Here is a 17,012-nt window from a genome sequence, read left to right as displayed (position 1 = left end):
TGTTGTCTACAAGCAAGGGTTCTAGGAAATTAAACCCCTACAGACAATGGGATAGGCAACCCCTATTGTAGTCTCTTCTATTTTATTTAAAATGTGAATATTTAATTTAAGAATTTCAGTATAGCTATAATAAATAGGGAGTATTTCATGTTGTCAGGACTGACCATATCCTAGGTTAATTTGGCCTTATAGATTATTTGCTACAAATACTTTGGTCTTGGGCCTTGCAATTTATTTAGCCAAAGAAGCACCCTCAAATTATAATAATAATCATAATAATGTAATTCTGCAGTTGCTTATCGTCTGTTTTAATAGGTCAATTTTTCTCAAAACAGGCTTTTAAAATTCACTTTATTATTGACTCCATCATACATAACATCATTGGCCCACTCTTCCAGCCATTGAAACCAACAATAAAAATCACAGGAGCAGGACTCGGGATATAAAATCATGAGATCATTTTAGAGTGAAAGGGAACGTATTTCAAACATTAGCTTGATTTCAAAACAAGAATTCTATCATACAAACTACTACAGACCTTGTAGTAACCAGGTTTTTAGTACTGTATTGATGTTTGATTCTTCACATTACGGAAGACATCATACCTTGGGTAACACTTTTGAGAAAAAGGTTTGCTCTAATTCTGAAAGGTTGATATGAGGCAGAAACATTTCAGTCAGAATCCTCAGCACACCTGTGAAGCAAAATATTTGCAGTAAAGGAGAACACCATAAAATAATCAAAAAGATACCACTACCAAAGTTCAGCTATAATAAAAATACTTGCAACTGCACAAGTATTCTTTCTGATGGTAAAAGGGGATAGCGACCCTAACAAATAAAATTGATGTCTGAGAGGCTAGGAAGGAAGGAAGGAAGGAATCCCACCCCCATAACAATGCCCATTTGGAGAGGTGCATGAATGTAGGGATCTTTACCTTACCAAGAAGCAACAGTCTGATATACAGCACTATATAATATAGCTAGGATACCAGGCCACATTGACTAGAACAGAGGTGGGCAAACTACGGCCCGCCGGCCACATCAGGCCCACAGGACCCTCCTGCCCAGCCCCTGAGCTCCTGCCCCGGGAGGCTAGCCCCTCCCCTGATGTTCCCTCCCCCGCAGTCTCAGCTCGCTCCACAGCGGGCACAATGCTCTGGGCACGGGGGGCTGCGAGCTTCTGGAGCAGCACAGATGCAGAGCCTGGCCTGACCCAGTGCTTTACACTGTGCGGTGCTGACGGTGTGGCTGGCTCCAGCCAGGCAGCGCAGCTGTAGCGCCGCCAGCCACCAGTGCTCCAGGAAGCGGTAACGGGGCAGGGAGCAAGGGGGTTGGATAGAGGGCCGAGGAGTTTGGGAGGGCAGGGGTCAGGGCGGTCAGAGGGCAGGGAACAAGGGATTGAATGGGGGTAGGGGTCCCGGGGGGGGCAGTCAGAAATGAGAGTTGGATGGGGCGGCGGGGGACAGTCAAGGGACAGGGAGAAGGGACGGTTGGATGGGGTAGGGGTCCCTGGGGGACTGTCAGGAATGAGAGGGGGCATTGGAAGGGCCGGCGGGGGCAGTCAGGGGACAGGGGGCCGGGGCGGATGGGGCAGGAGTCCTGGGGGGGGAGGGGCGGATAGGAGGTGGGAGCCGGACCACGACCCCCTCCCCTAACCGGCCCTCCATACAATTTCTGAAACCTGATGCAGCCCTCAGGCCAAAAAGTTTGCCCACGCCTGGCTTAGAACCACTTCCATGCTGATGACAAATTGTGGCACCAGTGTACAAATGAGACAGAAAGTGAAAAGAGATTCTATTTTTAATAAATACCCTAGCAATTATCAATGGCCCAAAAGGAAAAACAAGATCTTCATACACACATATGAATCTATTTCTCTTTTTGTTTTTAAGTTGTTCAGAATGTCTGTGATTATTGAAGACTGTCTTATAACATTATCTTCCTTGGTTTTGTAAAAGTATTTGTAATTAACACAGGGACTACAGTACAATAATTGTAATACAAAACAACTTATAGGGAAGAGGCACTGTAACACCAAATAAAGTTATAACTTACGAATACGCTCGGTCCAGTCGTCAGAATTTTGATACACCGAGTAAAAATGTTAAAGAAAAGAAACCCAAATATGTACAGACTAATCCTACTATGGAAGTTGCTATGACTCCAGTTCTGCAAACACTTAAAAGGATGTGGTAAATCAATGGCACTATTTCCATAGTAGCATCCACCATGTGTATAAATGCTTGCAGGATTAGGACCAATATAAATGTAACTATATACACAAAGATATCTTATTCAAAGTGAATTAGTGCAAAAAAAATGTTACTTAACTACTTTAATCAAACACAAAAATGAATAGAATTTTGTTTATAATTTTGAATTATTCCTACTTTCCAATGTATTCCAGTAACAGCACTCTCTATCCTACTGTTAATCAGATTGTCTACATAAAAGATAGCATGCAGTGTAGTTGTACTCGTGTAATGTTTCCAGGATATTAGAGAGACAAGGCAGGTGAGGTAATATCTTTATTGGACCAACTCCTGTTGGAGACAAGCTTTTGAGTCACAGAATCTTCAGGTCTGGTAAAAGGAACTCCCAGCAGCAAAAACACCCTATAGCCCCTGTGGGTGAACACTTTTCACAAAGCGTTCACTCTGTCTGCTGACTTATGTCCTCATTCTCAAAAGAAACCTGCACAATGCTTTCAAAAAATCATGGACCCAAGAGAGAGACTGTGGATTTACAATTTATTACAACAATCTGTAACCTATAAACCCCCTCCTTTGTCCTATGACTGCAGAAGAGTAAACAAGCCACTCTACCTTGAATGGTCCCTTACAATATGTGCTAACTACTTATGCTGAACAATCTGTTCCACCTTGCATTTTGCTGTTTAGCCTGGCAGTTCCTTTCCCAGACCTGAAGAACAGCTCTGTGGCACTCAAAGACTTGTCTCTGTCATCAACAGAAGTTGGTCCAACAAAAGATATTACCTCACCCACCTTGTCTCTCTACATAGAAAATTAACATTCAATAATTTTAAATAACTAAAAGTTGGTGCTCATAACTTCTTTTACTCATCTTTTATAATTCAGTGTCAGAATCAGAATCTCCTTTTCATTGCAGTTTTCCTTTTACATGTTTATTCTTGTAAAGTGTGTTATTTTAAGAGGATTATTAGAATTCAGGGTTGCTACATTTCAACTTTACCCCTTTGGAATACTGAATTCTTTTAAAATTGAATTTTCACTTTACTGCACTGCTGTTACATTTGCTAACCAGGCCCACGTGTTCTTTATTTTCAGAACTCTGGGATACTCTGTTATTTTTATTTTGGTAAACTCATCTTTAGAAAAGTTAAACTGAAAAGCCATGGCCCCGAAAGCCGCTCTGCAAGGGGGAATCCCGCACTCATCCAGAGGCCTGAAGGGTCTTAACAGTTTGAGGAGTCAGTGGGATAAGTGTACAAAAACTAAACAATACACAGCAATGGGAGTAGGGAAGAAGTCAGAGAAACCGAGCGACAACTGGTAGCTAAGGTCGGAGAACAGGGTAAGAAAGGCTATGGGCTGCACACAGTGATGGGTGACTGGCAGTCAGAAACCAACAGTGCTGGGCAATGGAGACCCTGCATTAACCCATCAACCTTATGCCTGCCCCAATGCCCAACAGCTACATCAGTGCAGACACCCGCCCTATCCCTACCCCCAACACCCACAACTCTGCCCCTGTGCCACCCCATCAGCACCTGACACCAGTTCCATTCCTGTCCCAGCAACACCCCACAGCACCCTGGCCCCAGCGACAACCCCCAGTGCTCTGGCTCTAGCCCTGCATCCCACCCTCACTGCAGTGACACCCTGCAGCGCCCCAGCACTGCCCCAGTGACACCCTACAGAGCCCCATCCTAGGGGCACCCCACAGAGCCTGAGCCCCAGTGACACCCTGCAGCACCTCAGCCCCACCCCCCAGTGCCCCACCACTGCCAGCTGCTCCACTGTCACCCCACAGCACTCACAGCCCCATTCGTGCCCCACTGACACCCTGCATCGCCCAGCCGCACCCCAGTGACACGCCGGGGCCCCGCGGAAGGATATGAGCAGGCGGGGCAGGACGCAGGGCAGCTCCCGGCGGCAGAGCGCCCCGTCCCAGCCGCCCAGCTCCCGCAGCAGCAGCTCGGGGTCCGCCGGGGACATGGCCCGGCCCGGCTCCGTCCCGCCAGCGGCAGCCTCGGCGCGGCTCGCGCTCTCCCAGCAGCCCCCGCGGCAGACGCCGCGCCGTGTGGGGAGGGGCCGGGCCGCGTGCGCAGCGCAGTGAGGCGGCCGGGCCCGGCACAGGGCGGGAAGGGCCGGTAGGGGCTGTATGTAGCCGTGCGCGCTAGGGCCGCGGGAACCCCGGGGCAGCGTGAGTGACCCCCTCCCCCCAGCCAGCCAGGGACAAGGGGGGGCCCCCGGGGTAGGGTGAGTGACCCCCTCCCCCCAGCCAGCCAGGGACAAGGGGGGGCCCCCGGGGTAGGGTGAGTGACCCCCTCCCCCCAGCCAGCCAGGGACAAGGGGGACCCCCGGGGCAGGGTGAGTGACCCCCTCCCCCCAGCCAGCCAGGGACAAGGGGGACCCCCGGGGCAGGGTGAGTGACCCCCTCCCCCCAGCCAGCCAGGGACAAGGGGGTCCCCCGGGGCAGGGTGAGTGACCCCCTCCCCCCAGCCAGCCAGGGACAAGAGGGGGGCCCGGGCAGGGTGACTGATCCCCTCCCCCCCAGCCAGCCAGGGACAAGGGGGACCCCCGGGGCAGGGTGAGTGACCCCCTCCCCCTAGCCAGCCAGGGACAAGGGGGACCCCCGGGGCAGGGTGAGTGACCCCCTCCCCCCAACCAGCCAGGGACAAGGGTGGGGGACAGGGGCAGATTTGTTCTGGGGAAGCAGCAGCTAGAGCAGGGGAGTGGGCACCAGGAGACATGGCATCTGTTCCCAGCTGTGCCATTGGTCTGTTGAGCGTCTGGGCAAGTCACACCCCTGCTCTCTCGGCCTCTTTTTCCCCTCTCATCCTGTGTCTGGTCTCTTTAGAGATTGCAAATTCTTCAGGACAAACGGTCTCTTGCTCTACATGTACAGTGCCCAGCACAATGGGGCCATGATCTTAGACTCTAGAGGCTACTGTAGCACAAATAGTAATGTGAGAAGAACAGAGCCCTAGGCCCCAATCCTGTAAATATTTATGCACTTGCTCAACTCTGCTCACAAGATTGTTGGCCTCCATTAAAGACAAGAACCCCCCAAAGCAGTGGGATTGCTCACAGGAGTAAGATTAAGCATGGGGTGAAATGTGTGCAGAATTAGTGCAGCTGCAGGCTAGGGCGACCAGACAGCAAGTGTGAAAAATTGGGATGGGGGTGAGGGGTAATAGGAGCCTATATGAGAAAAAGACCCCAAAATAGTGACTAGTGGAGAACTAGAGTAGTGCTAGTCTGTGTGGCTGGATCTAGTTTTCAAACTAGATGTGTATGCATTTGAGCCATAATATTATTTAGATATTAGAATTCTTATTCAAATTAGAAATTGTCTAATTTCTGGCACAGTTTCCGACTGATGTTGTCACTTTTATTATAAAGTGAGGACAAAACCAAACATACTAAGTGAGAATCAGATGCCCTGAAAAAGAACAGGAGAAACCCTGGCATAGTAGTTCAAAATAGAGCAAGTAGAATGCAGAGCAATAATCTTTTAATTTACAGATGAGAATGAGCCCACAGTCTGAAATTTGGAACAATCACATTTTCTTGTCGGACAATCAAATTTTAAATTTTAGTTTCCTGTAGGCAAGCAATTTATATCTTCTTGAACTTGTCGGTGTGCTTTGCGGGGAAGGAAGGCTGTGACTAAAGCACAAGATTAAATTATTCAGGAGACCAGACGTTACTCAACTCTGCCATTCACTTCCTGAATTACCTTTCACAAATCCCTTAATTGTCTTTTGTTTTCTCCTCTGTGAAATGGGAATAGTAAAAATTGCTTACCTCAAAGGGATGTTACAAGGTGGCATTAGATAATATTTGTAACTTATGTTGTCCTTTGGATAGATACAAGTGCAAAGTATTTATCTTTCAGTTTAATGAAATGTGTATTTGACATATATTCTCTTTTTATAGAATTCAACAGATGAATTTGCAGAGAAAGTGGACATTATACCTGCAAAGTAGAGGCTTTCATAGTGATGACTAATGTAAAGATCTTTGCAGACAGCTTTTAACTATGGCAGAGCAGCCTTACAGCCAGGGAGCAAGTTCTTATCTGCACAAGCCATAGAAGAAAAATCACATTTATATTAACTATATTGTCGGATGAATGTCTGCCCGATTGTAACTTTGGATATAAGCTGTGATTTATTTTTTTCATACTTCATAGGAAAATGGCTTTTCAGTTTAACTTCTCTATTGAAGAGAAAGCAGAAAATGAACTTGAGACTCTTGGTGATACAGCCTTGCAGCTGGAATCTGCACAGGCTTCTTTGAATCCAGGCGGATCTACAGAAAAGAGCAAAGAAATTTCATCAGAAGAAAATGTTGTGCACAAGGAGTCTCTGTGTGCACATGAGGCAACACCCAAAACTACAGATCCAGTAGCAAACTGTAGCCCTAATAAAAGCCAGGTCCAGGTGCTGCCAAAGGAACGAGCTGGCTTTAAAGTTGCCAAAGAGCATAATATTCCTGAAGATTTCAGCAAAGTGTTAGAAAATAAAGTTATGGATGCTGTACAGGGCCTATACTATGTAAATATTTCTGTGGTGGAAATGACCCTTTCAAATGACTCCCATGAAGAAGACATAGTGTCTAAAAGTATTTCTTCTCACTCTGATCTTATCACAGGCATCTATGAAGGAGGGCTGAAAATATGGGAATGCACTTTTGATCTCATGGATTATTTGTCAGAGGCTGAAATGCAGTTTATCAACAAGACAGTCTTGGATCTTGGTTGTGGGGCTGGGCTGCTGGGAATACTTGCATTAAAGAGAGAGGCTGAAAAAGTCCACTTTCAGGACTATAACCGCACTGTGATTGATGAAATAACCTTGCCTAATGTAGTGGCTAACTGGACTGATGGTGGTGGTGATGGCGGAATTAGTGAACCTCCTTCAAAGAAGCACAAGAAAGCAGACTTCATACCAGCTGTATTGTCTAAGTGCAGATTTTTTTCTGGAGAATGGGCTGAGTTTAGCCAACTCCTGTTAAGTGGCAACAAACCCTTTTCAAAGTATGACCTTATTCTCACATCAGAGACCATCTACAATCCTGACTACTACAGTGCTTTGCATGATACAATTTCTAAACTGTTGGATAAAAATGGCCACGTGTATTTGGCTAGCAAAGCACATTATTTTGGGGTGGGAGGTGGTGTGCATATCTTTGAAAAATTCATTGAAGAGAGGAATGTGTTCAGGACTAGAACTGTCAAAGTTATCGATGAAGGACTGATGCGGTACATTATTGAAATGACCTTTAAGATTTCCAGTTAATCCATTCATTCTCCATTGTGCCTTTTAAATATCTTAATAAAGATGTGATTTATAGCCAGACGTCCCTCTGCCTTTTTATCTGGTGAGTTGTTCTGAAATGTCTTATAGGTCAGGTTGCCTTTTCCTCCTTTGTGTGAGTGGGAGAAAAAGGTGAAGAATTCATTTTCACTATATAATTGTATATATTTGCTTTTTTCATACGAGTTTTTATAAGTGTTGTCAGAAGGTGCCAAATTGACAAGGCGAGGCACTCTTAAATTCTCTGTCATAAAACAGGTATAACACAGAAAGCAGCAGTGAAACTTGCTTCGTCCATCTACCTCCTCTCTGCTCTACAGGGACCCACCTCTACAGGTAAGGGAACTTGGCTTCCATTCTAATTCAGTTCTTGGCCTGTCTGCTGAGGCTGCCCACCAAGGGTGGTGGTTAATACTCTGATTGTGGTAGTAACACTGGTCCACTAAGAACTGGACTGAAACCAATTCATTTAATGTAGGCCACTGAAGGGTCATCAGATGGTAATTGCTAGCAATCAATCCTCACCTGGGCTTGATTTAAAACTTGTAAATATCCTTCTCAAACGACAAACTTACATCCTATCTACCTAAAAGTCTCTAATGTGGTCTTCACATTCTGTCCTAAGCGCAGTGATTGGGCTATCTGAGCTCCCTACCCATCTCGCTCCCCCATTGCACCGAAGAAGCGGACAGGGTCTGAAAGGCCGGTTTTCGGAGGGGACCAGAAGATTGCACTGAGTACTGGCCCCTCTGGACAAAGCCCCTCCTGACTCTGGCTCTTCAGCAGGGCCCTATCTGCTTCCCCTGGCTGACAGGCAGGGGTCAGGAGGAGAGAGGAAGGCTGCATCTTCTGATTACTGGTGGAGTCAGGAGGGGACTCTGTCTGGCAAGTGAAGCAAGTAGGGCTCTGTGCCCTGGGGCCATGTTGAAGGCTTAGGATTGGGAGGGGGCTCTGTCTGGCAAAGGGTCTAGTACTCATGGAGTGGAGCTTTGACATTCCATGGCCCCTCATCCTGGCACCATCTTCCTCTTCACAGTAAGGGAGGAAGACAGGCAGGGGTCCAGGCCCGCGCTGCTGAGACCACCTGCTCCCTGCAGACTGTGAGTACTGAGCACCCCTCTCCCACCACCCGCTGCCCTTCATTTTCAGCTTTTACCCATTTTTCACTGTTTTTAAAATTTTGAATAAACACTGATAAATTCCTGGCAAAGTAAAACGAAAAGCTGAAAATGAAGAGTCCTATGTATAATGTTGATATTTACACTACTGGCCAAAGCACAGAAGGGTGATTACCTTATAAAATCTGCTCAATCTACTTTTAATGGCAATTTGTTTGGGCATAAAGGGAGGGAGGCTGTGGACAAAGGTTGGCAGAGCATTGCTACCGTTTTCCAATCTGAGTCACAACTGGTTGTGTGCAATAATGACCAGTGTGTGTCTCTCACTTTACTATTGCCTCAGGGAGTCAAAAGTCTAAGCGCTAAGGGAGTGCAATCCATTTGCACTGGGAGAAGGATACACAAGAAGGAGAAACCTAGATGTGTTCTGTTGATGAAAAGGTGCTTATAACCATCTACTACTTTATTGTATCCTTCTGCAAGGAACTTTTTTCAATAATGGAAGAGTTGCCTAATTCTTCCCACTCATGTCCCCAGAAGACTTCTTTTAGAAAAAAATTAATATATATAAAAGAAAGCCACCCTCCGGCGACAATAAGCCATGGCAGCCTAGTTCTTAGGTTTCTAGTGCAATGCTCAGATAGTCGAATGTATTCAGCTTTTGAACTTGTGCCTTGCAATACACACAAGGTATTTACTAATAGCCAATTACTGCAGACCTTGAGCTGCCTTACTGCTGTATTCTCCCACATTTTAAATGTCACTAGTCATGCAATGTAGCTTTCCCCACATCCTTTTCAAAATATACTTCACTATCAGAACCCACTGTTGTTTTTTCCTGATGTTCAGCATGAATTTTCCTTTGCTTAATTTCCTCACTTTATTCTTAGCTACAGCTTCTTGAAACATCCTTGAGGTTTTTATATATCAGACCTTTTAAGGCTTTATACTTGGAGGTTTTATTAGCGCTGTACCACAGGCACTAGAGGCAACTACAAACAGGAGAATTGGCATAGTATAATTAATTTCCCCTTTCCATATCATGGCCCAAAGGTAGATAAAGAAGATAATCCATTTAGGTAATTTGTTTGAGATGAAACCAGCAAAAACAACTCTGGAGCTGCTAAATTCCCCATTCACTTTCCTTATGTTTTATTGTCCATGATCCTACTCCTGCTAAAGTCAGCAGCAACAGTCACATACTTGAAGGGTGATGGATTTGGCCATTGGTTTTGAAGGTTGGTAAGTCTGAGGTTTGAAGATGGGTATTGTCAAGGCTGATTCCCCACTCTGGCACTTGGAGTGCAGAAGGTGGGTGTTGTGTATTTGGTTGTCATGGTTTTTGTTCCTATGGCAACTGAGTTAGATTATTAGGGGATAGCCCAGCCAGCTTCGGTTGGTTAGGTGAGCTCTGTGTCTGTAAATAAATGGTAGTTTTGTTAGCTGTCTGCTGTCTGGCCTCAAGTGATTTCTTCCTAAACCAGCTGCCCCCAAGGATATAACAGTGGGGGCCCACAAGGATTCTAAAAATTAATACTGGCTACTCCAGGCTTGTATTAAACTCCCAAGGTTACAGCTTTTCTCTGTCCTTGGATGGGTCATTCCATGCCACCGTCCAAGCTCCCTTGAAGCGATTATCCGCTTCCTGCTCTGCCTGGAACTGCTCCCTTGATGCTGGAGACATTAGTTTCTTGCTGGGTTGGGACTTGGGCTCGGTCCCAATGGAAGCAATGCAGGTGATGGGGGTGTCTCCGTCTATTGTAAACTGCTCTTCGCTGGTGCACTTGGTCGTATTTCATGCTCCGGTTGAGTTTTTTGCGCCAGTTTAGCTGCTGCTGCAGGTGCAGGCTCTGTGGCGCCGTTTGGTGCTGGCTCCCCTGAATCTGGTGGGGTTGCAAGCAGAGGCTCTGGTGCTGACTGCTCCGCCAGTTCTGATCCTTGGACTGGTTCTGGCTGGGTTCCAGGAACTAGTTTTACAACTGCAGCCACAGACTTTGGTCTGGGGTCTGGTTCCACCAACTCTGGCTGGGTCCCCGGGCCTGTGGTATCAGGGGACACAGATTGGGTTCTTCTAGGAGGCTCAGGAATGGAGTTAGGTGTGGAGGCCTGTTTAGCCTGGCTGCGGGTGACCATTCCCACCCTTTTTGTTAGTCTCACATGGTTGTCTAAGTCTTCTCCCAGTAGCATGGAAATGGGATAATCATCATAGACTGCAAAAGTCCATATTCCTGACCAGTCCTTGTACTGGACAGGCATCTTGGCGGTAGGCAAGTTTAAAAAGTTGGCCTTAAAGGGTTGTACCGTCACTCGGGCATCTGGGTTGATGGATTTGGGGTTCACCAGGGATTGGTGGATAGCTGACACCTGTGCTGTGCTCCAGTGTCTCTCCACGCAGTAATCTTCCTCCCGCTGACACAGTTTCCCTTTGCTCTGGGGGTATTTGTGAGATGGGGCCTGAAGGCTCTTGGTGGGATCCCAGGGGTGATGAGTTGCAGTCTGGTGCTCTTGGGGCAGTTGGCCTTCACATGTCCCAGCTCGTTACATTTAAAGCATCGCCCAACTGACTGTAGGCTGGGGCGAGGTGGGTGGTTGGAGAGTAGGGTGGTAGGACGAGAGGGCATCTGAGGTTTCCCTGGCTGTGTGGAGGGCTTCTCCTTATGAGGTGGGGCCTTGGGCTGACTCCGATGATGGGGTGTTGTCTTGGGTTGCCCTGTCTGGTATCCGCAGCAACTGCTGCTAGATTTCTTCTTCTCTGCCACCTCCACCCATTTGGCTCTGATCTTCCCCACCTCAATTACAGTTTTGGGCTTCCAATCTAGGAAGTACCTGTCTATTTCCTCAGGAACACCCTCTAAGAACTGCTCCATTTGTATTAGGACAGACATCTTCCAAAGATTTAACATTTGCTCCTCATACTCAGGCATCCCAATTTTTTACAATGTGGTAAGCATGTTGGGAAAATGCCACGTCTGGTTTCCACCTTTGGGCTCTGAACCACCGAAGGGCATGCTCAGGAGTTAGCCCCATCCTAATTCTGGTCTTTTGTTTTAAAAAGTTAGTACTCGTTCATGTGTTCTTTAGGCATTTCAGCTGCCACCTTTGCTAAGAGTCCACCGACTGGTGGCCTCAGCTCCACCATATACTGGTCTGGAGGGGATTTTCTTGGAATGGGGAGCAGTAGAGAAGGACTGTTAGGGCTACCTGATTGATCCAGCTTAGTATTCTCCAGCTCCAAGTGCTTCAGCTTCATTTCCGCCTCCAAGCCCTTCGTCCTCCCTCCTCTCCTCTGCTTCCGCCTTCAAGCGTGTCTCCTCCGATTTCAAGAAGAAATTCCTTTCTTCCACAGAACTCGGCCTGGGCTAAAGACATCCCTCTATTCTGGCACCAGGAGGGCTGACCATTCCCTTCTGGGAAGTCTCCAGTCCCCCATCCCCTTTCTGCATTTCTGTTATGGAGTAGGATGTCTGGGCTTGATCTGGGTCTGTCTTCACCGTGGAGTGCTGCTTTGGGAAGACTGGTTGCTCTAAGGTTTGAATGCCTGACTGCAACCTCATGCACAGGGCTGCCCTAGTGTAGCCTAGCTATTTAGTTGCCACAAAGCTAGAAAAAAAAATTGATTGTTGGACACCCTGGCTTTGCAGACTGAACCATTTTTGTGCCTGTTCCCCCTCAGGCAGGAAAGGAAAGGAAGAAAGAAAGAAAACAAACCTCCCTGACTTTGCAGGCTGCCAAAAGGAAAAATGTGTCCTTTTAAAATCCTGAGGTCTGTGCTTCTGGTTCAAGATGATCCCACCTTTAACACCATGTCAAGGCTGATTCCCCACTCTGACACTTTGAGTGCAGAAGGTAGGGGCTCCCAAGGATTCTAAAAATTAATACTGGCCATTCCAGGGTTGTATTAAGCTGTAACCTTGGGAGTTTTTCCTCTGTCCTTGGATGGATAAATGCCACCACCAAGTGCAAAAAACCCCTTTGGAATCCCAGGATGGTGCACTTGGGAATTCCTTCCTGTGGGGTACCCTCAAGCCCCTTCACACACACACCCCCAAGCTGAGAAAGAAAACAAAGGAAATCAGCTGTTGCCACCAGCTAATTAAACAACCTGTGCACAAACCTCTTAGGGCACAAAAACCCAATCCTGTTCTTTAAAAAAGGTAAATTTTATTAAAAACAAACAGAAAGAAAATACATCTAGAACTTAGGCTATTTCTAGATCTAAAAAGAGCAAATACAATAATTAAGCATCAAGAATGGTTTTCTTGAGGTCTAGCTTAAAAGTTACAAGCAAACCAAAAGCACTTCGGGTTAGCACAGAGGAATCCACAAGCCATAAAGAAGTAAAAGAGATAAATTTAATCATGTCTTCCTAGACATTTCCTGATCTACTTACATATCAGGGGTTTCAAATGAGTAGTTTCTAGGTATGATTTGATGGTTTTTCATACCTGGCGCCAGCTCGTACAGCATAGTTCCAGCCCTATCTCTCCTCTCAGGAGAACAACAGAGAGATAGACAAAGGGGAATTTTAAAAAAATTTCTAGCCTTCCCATTGGCTTGTTTGGTCAGGTGCACACTCCCTTCCTTTTACCTATGGACTTTTTAACCCTTTACAGGTAAAGCCAGTAGAGAACAGCCACTAACAGGGATTTTATAGCTAACTGACTGGCTGGGTGTCCATAAAATGGAGCTACCCCCCTCTTCATTTATCACAAGTATCATTCTTCCCCTTCTGGGTAAGTCTACATAGCAAACGCCTTGCACGGGCTGGCCTACCTGAACTAGCTTGAATCCATCTGACATAGATAACAATAGCAGTGAAAACAGTGCAGAGCAGGCTAGCAAGCCAAGTAAATACCCAGGGTCAATGTCAGGCTTGTACTACCCATGCTGAAGACGGGAAGTACAAGCCTGGCACAAACCCTGCGTATGTACTTGGCTCACTAGCCCGTTATGCACTGTCTTCAGTGCTGTTGCTACCTAGGCTAGCTGGATTCAAGCTAACCCGTGCACACCCTTAGATGAGGAGTTGGGGGAACTACTGCTTCCCCCCACTGTCAAATCATTACAACCCTATAGACTAGTTCTAAATCATCTTTTAAAAATCTGGAATTAATAGCCTCTACCCTACCCCCTTCTTCTGGCTAAGTGAGGAATGCAAGTAATCAGTGTTCCCTATACACCACATCACAATCCCCCACTTCCCCCCACTCCCATAACCTCTTCACTACTAGATGGGTGGGAAGAAACCTCTGGATTCTATCCCCTCAAGTCCCCTTTGTAGGAGCACAATGCACCACTGAGCCATCTACAATTTCCTGTGTGTGCAAACTAGATTGCAGCCCAACACCTCTTTCTCGTCTCCCCATTCCCAGAACTCATCCCAACTCCACCCTCACGTTTTGGAAGTGTGACTTGTATGATCAGAAATCCGGTCTGGCTTTGTCTTTCCAGTAAATCAGTACTGCAGGAAGACTTATAACAATCCTCTCCAATTCTCTCAGGAAAGTGAGTTTTAAAGACTTTGTTTCTGTGAAAGAGTTTGCCTTATCTGATGATCTTTCTTTGAAGAGAGTATTTGCTGATTACAGGAACTGAGACCATCAATCAGTCCAACTTAATGCACAGGAACCAGTGAGGCAGTACAACAGCAGCACTTATAGTTATCTTTTTCTGTTGAAAAGTTTAGGGCAAAAACAAAGGGAAGATGCATAAGGGAATGCTCACTGGAAAATGTTCTATTTAGAAACAGTTCTGGTTTTCTTACCCCATTCTTGATTACTAGACACATTGGCATGGAAACATGTTCTGTAGTCATAATCCCTGTAGGGAAATCAAAGCTGGGATCTGTATTATCGTGACCTCAATTAATTATTACTAGTTAATTCACAAGTGCTAGCTTTGTGCTGTCCAGAATTAAGATGTGGGATTCTGACTACAAGTGGCTAATTGGCATCATGGCCTCTCCACTAACACTGGCAGCCATGGTAGCTTTTTTTTTGTGTGATGTGGACTCCTGTATAGTGGACACTGGGCTGAGGCAACCATGCATTTCACATAGGCTGCCAAACAGATAGATAGAAAATGGATCTTGTAGCAGAAAACTTATCTCTTGGATACCACAAGTAGAGGATGCATCAAGAATCCTAGCAGAGGGAATAACAAGGATTTAACTATATTTACATTATTGATTTACTACTTGTAGGCAATACAGATGTAGTCTTCAGGGGAGATTTTAAGAACAAAGGAATTATGTTGACAGATAGTAGTGTAACAAGCGGCCTGGACTTGACATGACTCACAGCATATGGACTTAGCATAACTTGCAACCATCTTGTATGCTCAGCCACCATAAATTGGAAATATAACTATAAAATCAGGAGTATTCGGCTTTGGTGTAGACAGAAAAATATCAGCTGCATTGCTAACAGGGATAGTTAAATTAAAATCACAGATTCATGGGAATAGAAGGGAGTATGGACAAAATAACCTTGAGTTTCTGCAAATTTCTTACTGGGTGCCTGTCTGGGTTTCTTGTTAGAACTTGCTTTTGCTGATAAGTAGAAATTATCAGGTTTTGTTTTGCTAGAAAAATTGTTTTAGTCCATTAGGGGGTTATGATTGGTTAGATTTAGTGTATAGTCATGCTTTGAGTAAAATAATTGATTATGGTATTGATAAGAAGAACTCTCATTTTAACTATAATGAGGGTCAGAAAATAAGTTTGTTGGAACTCAATTCCGGGATGCAATCCAAGACCAAAATTGCCAGGACTTTTAACCCTTGCATGACCATATTGTGCAGAATCCAGAGCCCTGGATGAGAGCGGATCCTGACTGGCCATCAAGAGGTCTGTCTGTTGTTGTTGGGAGTGGTGAGCTTGATGCTCGGCATGTGTATGCCATTGATGTGTTGTTTGTTGTGAATGTTCTTTCACTGGGAAAAAGCTCTGCAGACCCATAGAGCCCTGAGCCTACAGAGGGATAAGTTGAGTCCCTTGTCCCTGAGTATCCACGAGGACGGGTAGCAGATGAGAGCCTTAAATTGTGTAGGTAATAGTAGGGCATTCTGTGGAGAGGAACAGCGTGGAAGAAAAATACTGAGAAGATTATGGGATATGTTAGTTAACAGGGAATTCAGGATAACATCACTACCATAGGAAGGGATGGGGAAAGATGCAATAAGAGAAGACTTCAGATGAAATCCAGTGTAGAGATATGTAAGCCCTTGAAGGCTAGGACAAAAAATGTAAACTTAATGCCATGGAGGAGGGGAAGTAAGTATAGAAATTTGAAGAGGAAGGAAACATAGTGAGCTTAATGGTAGAAAGAGAACGTTATGGGCCATAGTCTGTATGGAATGGAGAGTTGTAAGGGTGGATGAGGCCCTTGAGTTCACACCTCAACTGCTGGAAGAAGGCCTCATCCTCCCTGATTGATCTAACCTCGTTATCTCCAGATTGATTCTGGCCTGCATATTTATACCTGCCTCTGGAAATTTCCATTACATGTATCTGACGAAGTGGGTATTCACCCACGAAAGCTTATGCTCCAATACTTCTGTTAGTCTATTAGGTGCCACAGGACTCTGTTGCTTTTTACTGTGTTGACTCTATCCCAACATATCATATTCATCTTTGTGTCTAATAATGCTGTTCTTTACTTGTTTCAACTAGTTTAACTGATACTGAAATTAGGCTTACAGGCCTGTAATTACCAGAATCACTCACCTCTAGAACCTTTTTAAAAAACCAGCATTATATTAGCTACTCTCAGTCATGTGGTACAGAGGCTGATTTAAGCAACAGGTTACAGACCACAGTTAATAGTTCTGCAATTTCATAGTTGTGTTCCTTCAGAACTCCTGGGTGAACACTAGTGTTCCCTCTAATTTTTCTTACCCATGTGTGGAATGAATTTTATTGTGTGTACAAATATGGAGGGGATATGTGACACCTAACAAAATTCATGTGGTGGGGGTGGGACTGAGGGGTTCAAAGTGTGGGAGGGGTCTCAGGGCTGGGGTAGAGGGTTGGGGTGCAGGGAGTGAGGGCTGTGTCTGGAGGTGTGGGCTCTGGGGATGAGGGGTCTGGGGTGCAGGAGGGTGCTCCTGGGCTATGGCAGAGAAAGAGGACTCCCCCGAGCCCTCTCTCCCCATAGTAGCACCTGGACTGGCAGGGGAGAGGAACCCCTCTGCCGTGGCAGCTCCGGGCTGGGGCTGCAGGATAGGCACCCCTCCACTGGCCCCTGCAGGTCTGCCTAGAACTGGGTTCAGGAAAGGGTGCCCTATGACAGGTCCGGTCTGGGCCAGGCCCATCCTAGTGGCAGCTGGAGCCAGACCACCTGGGTTCGCGCTGAGCTGCCCCGG

At 46.1% G+C, this 17,012-nt stretch overlaps 2 protein-coding genes across 9 annotated transcripts in view; one reads left to right on the top strand and one right to left on the bottom strand.

Moving 5' to 3' along the window:
* LOC123376449 (uncharacterized protein C1orf112-like) overlaps positions 1-4,284 on the bottom strand; it is a 33,911-nt gene extending 29,627 nt beyond the window's left edge. The window contains exons 1-3 of one of the 4 annotated variants that reach the window (XM_045028435.1): positions 4,103-4,265; positions 2,058-2,097; positions 606-694 (exon numbers count right to left, since the gene is read on the bottom strand). In XM_045028435.1, the coding sequence (XP_044884370.1) occupies positions 606-694; positions 2,058-2,097; positions 4,103-4,201 (228 nt within the window). In that variant the 5' untranslated portion in view covers positions 4,202-4,265. Of the gene's footprint in view, positions 1-538; positions 558-605; positions 697-2,057; positions 2,098-4,102 lie in introns of those variants that run through there. The other 3 variants (XR_006581792.1, XM_045028436.1, XM_045028437.1) reach the window with 3 other exon arrangements.
* Positions 4,228-7,552, top strand: LOC123376451 (histidine protein methyltransferase 1 homolog). 5 transcript variants are annotated; one of them, XM_045028447.1, is made up of 2 exons: positions 4,228-4,356; positions 6,149-7,552. In XM_045028447.1, the coding sequence occupies exon 2, from the start codon at positions 6,409-6,411 to the stop codon at positions 7,510-7,512; it is 1,104 nt and encodes a 367-aa protein (XP_044884382.1). In that variant the 5' UTR covers positions 4,228-4,356; positions 6,149-6,408; the 3' UTR covers positions 7,513-7,552. The 5 variants fall into 5 exon arrangements, with proteins under 5 accessions (XP_044884382.1, XP_044884380.1, XP_044884381.1 ...); XM_045028445.1 differs by having other exon boundaries at positions 4,292-4,409; XM_045028446.1 differs by having other exon boundaries at positions 4,347-4,465.
* Positions 7,553-17,012: the final 9,460 nt, after the last annotated feature.

The sequence above is a fragment of the Mauremys mutica genome, chromosome 8, assembly GCF_020497125.1.
Source record: "Mauremys mutica isolate MM-2020 ecotype Southern chromosome 8, ASM2049712v1, whole genome shotgun sequence".
Classification (NCBI taxonomy): domain Eukaryota; kingdom Metazoa; phylum Chordata; order Testudines; family Geoemydidae; genus Mauremys; species Mauremys mutica.
The sequence above is the reverse complement of the archived record's forward strand: the minus strand, read 5'-3'. Positions and strand labels throughout refer to the sequence as shown.

What these genes read in the sequence shown, in the direction of transcription:
- LOC123376451 (XM_045028447.1), top strand. Translation starts at nt 6,409, where the DNA reads ATGGCTTTTCAGTTTAACTTCTCTATTGAAGAGAAAGCAGAAAATGAA.